General features: G+C 61.3%; 2 protein-coding genes across 3 annotated transcripts in view; both read left to right on the top strand.

Moving 5' to 3' along the window:
- The window catches only part of LOC103816117 (solute carrier family 22 member 6-A-like), a 7,887-nt gene extending 6,493 nt beyond the window's left edge, over positions 1 to 1,394 (top strand). For both annotated transcript variants that reach the window (XM_050984423.1, XM_050984424.1), the window contains one exon: positions 386 to 1,394. In XM_050984423.1, coding sequence (XP_050840380.1) covers positions 386 to 467 — 82 coding nt within the window. In that variant the 3' untranslated portion in view covers positions 468 to 1,394. The remainder of the gene's footprint in view (positions 1 to 385) is intronic.
- A 323-nt stretch (positions 1,395 to 1,717) lies between these two features.
- On the top strand, positions 1,718 to 4,571 carry LOC103816245 (solute carrier family 22 member 6-like). Its single transcript, XM_050984835.1, has 5 exons — positions 1,718 to 2,083; positions 2,537 to 2,637; positions 3,004 to 3,158; positions 3,538 to 3,706; positions 4,388 to 4,571. The coding sequence occupies exons 1-5, from the start codon at positions 1,718 to 1,720 to the stop codon at positions 4,569 to 4,571; spliced, it is 975 nt and encodes a 324-aa protein (XP_050840792.1).
- The last annotated feature ends 58 nt before the right edge of the window (positions 4,572 to 4,629 follow it).

A 4,629-nucleotide genomic window follows, 5' to 3' on the forward strand; every position in this document is an offset into this window, starting at 1 on the left:
GATGGCTGGCTGGCTGGCTGATGGATGGCTGGCTGGATGGATGGCTGGATGGCTGGATGGCTGGATGCTGGATGGATGGATGGATGGCTGGATGGCTGGATGGCTGCTGGCTGGATGGCTGGCTGGATGCTGGATGGATGGATGGATGGATGGATGGATGATGGATGAATGGATGGATGGATGGATGGATGGACAATTGGATTGAAGATGGACAGACCCAGCCATGAAGAGGTTCAGGGTCAAGGGACCCCTGGCTGCATTGAGGGACAGGGGCATGGGGACGTTGGCAGAAGAACGAGCTCTGTGATTGGCTGAATGCTCGGCCTGGGCCACTCTTCCTATACCACCACCCTCCTCCTCCTCTTCCTCCTCCTCCTCCCTGCAGGACCAAGCAGAAGCCAGCGGGTGACCCCAAGGAGAAGATCGCGCTCCAGCCCCAGGACGGGCCCCCCCTGAAGGAGGCCTGAGGGACCCTGGGGGTGGGCACAGTCCCCCAGCCCCGGCCACCAGCGGCCACCACCCCAGGGGTCCCCACAACTGGAGGGGGAGACCTGGGCTGTGACCGGTGACCTCCTGTTGGGGCGAGGACATCTGGGCAGGAATAAAACAGCTCTGGAGGGGACAGGTCTCGGGGTCTTATCTGTGCCCCCCCAGGTCACCCCCAACAACCACGTCCAAGGTCACCTCCCATGGGACAGTGCCCAAGGATTGTCCCTGAGGTCACTTCCAATGAGGGGACAACCCAGGACCCTTTTGTTTGGAGGTCATCTCACAGGAGGACACCCCACAACCTTGTCCATCGATGAGGTGGCACCCAAGACCCCCATTTTTAGTGACACCTCATAACCTCATCCAAGAGCCGTGTCCCCAAAGTCCCTTGGCATGAAGTGGCACCATGAACACCACGCTGGCCGTCACCTCCAACAGGACAATCCTCAATAACCCCAAACCAACTCTTCTCCTGGCAGAAGATTTGGCCCCCCAAATCCCAGAGAAGCTGGAGAAGCACCAGGAGCTCCCGAATCCCACCCCGCCCCCTCCCGGTGCCCCTTCCCCGATTTCCGTGCCCCGAAGCCACCCCGGCCCTTGCTCCCATTTCTGACGTGTCCCTTGGCCCCATCAACTCCCCATCAAAAATTAACCCCCGGGGGGAATGCGCTGACCCAGGCAGGGCCGCCTCTGTCAGCACCTTTCCGTCGCCTTTTGACCACAGAAATCACTAAAATTTAACCCAAAAGCGCCGCCGAAGGCTGGACATTGGCCCGTGCCAGGAGACCTCCTCTGCCTGCGGTGCCCACCCTGATGCCACCCAACCTCCTGGACAGCCCCTCTCCAAAACATGACTTTTCCCCTCAAAAAAGCAAGGCTGTGAAATAATAATTACAATAAATGAGGTATTCCTTGTCTTCCTGCCCCAAATCGCTCCAGTTTTGCCCCACTTTGGGGGACTTTTGCCCCAAAACCACCTTTTTTTTTTACCCCCGGACACCTTTGCGCTGCACTTTTGCCTTCTCCTGCTGGAAAACCACCAAAAACCCCCCGGAGACGTCAAACATTAACCCAAACCACCCTTGGGTCGGGTTATATAGGAGACCACCCCTGGGTGCTGCTGGAGGGGAGACACCGAGCGGGACAGGGAGGCGTTTTTGGGGTGAAACCCCTGAAATCCGGGGCTCTGCATGGCTGTGGGGCGTTCCCCAGCCCCGGTGGTGGCGAGATGGCTTTCGCCAGCCTCCTGGAGCACGTGGGGGGCATGGGGCGCTTCCAGGTGGTCTCGGTGCTGCTCCTGTCCCTGCCCGTGCTGATGATGGCCAGCCACAACCTCCTGCAGAACTTCACCGCCGCCACCAGCGACCACCGGTGCCGCCCGCGCCCGGAGGCCAACGCCAGCGGCCTGGACCCCGAGGCCCTGCTGAGGGTCTGGGTCCCCCGCGGGGAGCGGTGCCGGCGCTTTGTGACGCCCCAGTGGTGGCTTTTGGAGGCCAACGCCTCGGAGCCCAACAGCTCCTGGCCCGAGACGGAGCCGTGCGGCGATGGTTGGACCTACGACCGCAGCGTCTTCACCAGCACCATCGTCACGGAGGTGGGACGGTGCTGGGGGGGTTTTGGGGGGGGGTCTGGTGGGCTTTTCACCCAATCCCGTGGGTGGGTCCCACCTGGAGGCACCAACCAAGGGCGCGCTGCCAACACGGCGTTGACCTCTCCCAACTGGAGCATCTTCCCCGCTCAACCTTCGGTGGAGACGCTCAAGGCCAGGAAGCCCCAGGAGGGGAAGGGAGGGATGGGGAGGTGGTGGCTGTCCACAAGGGGGTCACAGGGGGTCATGAGGGGGTCATGAGGGGGTCATGAGGGGGTCACAGGACCCTTGGATGGACCTTCCAACCACTGCAATGCCGGCAAGGGTGGCCAAGCATTCAGGGTCACCTTTCCATTGGCCATTCATTGACCTTACGGGACATTCCGGGGGGGTTTGGGGTTTGGGGGGCCAGAGGGGACCCTGATCTCTGTCCCACGCCTTGTCCTCGTCCCTCGGCAGTGGGACCTGGTGTGCAGCTCCCGGGGGCTCAAGCAGCTGGCGCAGTCGGTCTACATGGCCGGGGTCCTGGTGGGCGGCGTCTTCGGGGGGCTCTCAGACAGGTGAGGGGCGCCCTGCAGGCAGGTGGGGTGGTACCTGGGGGGGTCCTCTCACCCTCTCTCTCCTCTTCATTCCCTCCTTCTCTTTCTCTTCCTCACCCTCTTTTTCCTCCTCATCCCCTTTTTTTCCTCAACCCTTCCCTCTTCCTCACCTTCCTCACCTCTCTTCCCCCTCCTCACCCTCTTCCTCACCCCTTTTTTCTCCTCTTCACCCCCTCTTCCTTCCCCTGCCCCCTTCTTCAACCTTCTCGTCCCCTCCTCCTCTCCATTTTCTCCTCCCCTTCTCTTCCTCTTCCTCCTCTTCCTCCTCTGCCCCCATTTCTTCATCCTCACTCCCTGCTGCTGCTCCTCCTCCTCCTCCCTGCCCAGGTTCGGCCGCCGCTTGGTGCTCACCTGGTGCTACCTGCAGATGGCCGCCATGGGCACCTGCTCGTCCTTCGCGCCCACCTTCACCGTGTACTGCCTGTTCCGCTTCCTGACGGGCATGGCCTTCTCGGGCATCGTGCTCAACAGCGTTTCCCTCTGTACGTCAGCCCCTGGCACCTGCCCTGGGCACCCACCTGGGTGGGCTCCGTGTCCCCCCTGAACCGGTGGGAACCATCCCGGTGGTGTCCGTGTCCTCCAGGCACCGTCCTGGGGGTCTCCATGTCCCCCCTGTCCCTGTGGGGGCCCGTCTGGTGGTCTCCATGTCCCCTGGCACCTGTGGGTCCGTGTCCCCCCAGTACCTGCCCAGGGCTCCACGTTCTCCTGGGTTACCTGTGGGCACCATCCTGGTGGTCTCCATGTCCCCTGGGTACCACCCTGGTGGTCTCCCCATCTCCTGGGCACCACCCTGGTGGCCTCCCCATCCCCTGGGGTGCCGGTGGGCACTCCCTGGTGGTGCCCACGTGCCATGTCCCGCAGCGCTGGAGTGGATGCCCACACACATGCGGGCGCTGGTGGGCACCTTCATGGGCTACTGCTACACCACCGGGCAGTTCCTGCTGGCCGGCGTCGCCTTCGCTGTCCCCGACTGGCGCCAGCTGCAACTCGTGGTGTCCCTGCCCTTCTTCGGCTTCTTCCTCTACTCCTGGTGAGTGGATGGATGGATGGATGGATGGATGGATGGATGGATGGATGGATGGATGGATGGATGGATGGATGGATGGATGGATGGATGGATGGATGGATGGATGGATGGATGGATGGATGGATGGATGGATGGATGGATGGATGGATGGATGGATGGATGGATGGATGGATGATGGATGGATGGATGGATGGATGGATGGATGGATGGATGGATGGGATGGATGGATGGATGGATGGATGGGATGGATGGATGGATGGATGGATGGATGGATGGATGGATGGATGGATGGATGGATGGATGGATGGATGGATGGATGGATGGATGGATGGATGGATGATGGATGGATGGATGGATGGATGGATGGATGGATGGATGGATGGACGCACAGATAGTGGGATGGGAAGCAGAGATGGACATGTGGAGGTAGGGATGGAAGGGGGGATGGACAGCTGGAGTTTTGGCCTGATGGAAGGATGGTGGCATGGATGGAGCAGTGGGGTTGCGTGGACATGTGGGCAGAAGGAAAGGTGAGAGCAGAGCTGGATGAAGAGAAGGTCCAGGAACAGCTGGGTGGACAGTGGGGACACGGCGTGATGACCAGAAGGACGGGGGAGCACTGGTGGTGGCATGGAGGTGGGACAGTGACAATGCTTGGGCTCCTGCCCGTCCCCTCTGGCGCAGGTGGCTGACGGAGTCAGCGCGGTGGCTCGTCATGGTGGGGAGGCCCCACCAGGCCCTGCGGGAGCTCCAGAAGGTGGCCAGGATCAACGGGAAGAAGGAGGAGGGGGACAAGCTCGACATAGAAGTAAGAAGCTCCGTTGGGTCCCCCAGGGTGTCCCTGGGGTGTTTTATAGGGGTCCCTTGAACATCCACCCCTTGGACAGCTGTCCATCCGTGGTCACTGGTGTCCATCACCCCTGATG

Source organism: Serinus canaria, chromosome 25 (assembly GCF_022539315.1).
Source record: "Serinus canaria isolate serCan28SL12 chromosome 25, serCan2020, whole genome shotgun sequence".
Taxonomy (NCBI): Eukaryota; Metazoa; Chordata; class Aves; order Passeriformes; family Fringillidae; genus Serinus; species Serinus canaria.

Bases quoted from the DNA above. Each gene is read 5' to 3' on its own strand.
- LOC103816245 (XM_050984835.1), top strand. From the start codon at position 1,718: ATGGCTTTCGCCAGCCTCCTGGAGCACGTGGGGGGCATGGGGCGCTTC. The intron at 2,084-2,536 runs GTGGGACGGTGC...GTCCCTCGGCAG, and splicing joins CCAGCACCATCGTCACGGAG to TGGGACCTGGTGTGCAGCTC. The intron at 2,638-3,003 runs GTGAGGGGCGCC...CTCCCTGCCCAG, and splicing joins TTCGGGGGGCTCTCAGACAG to GTTCGGCCGCCGCTTGGTGC.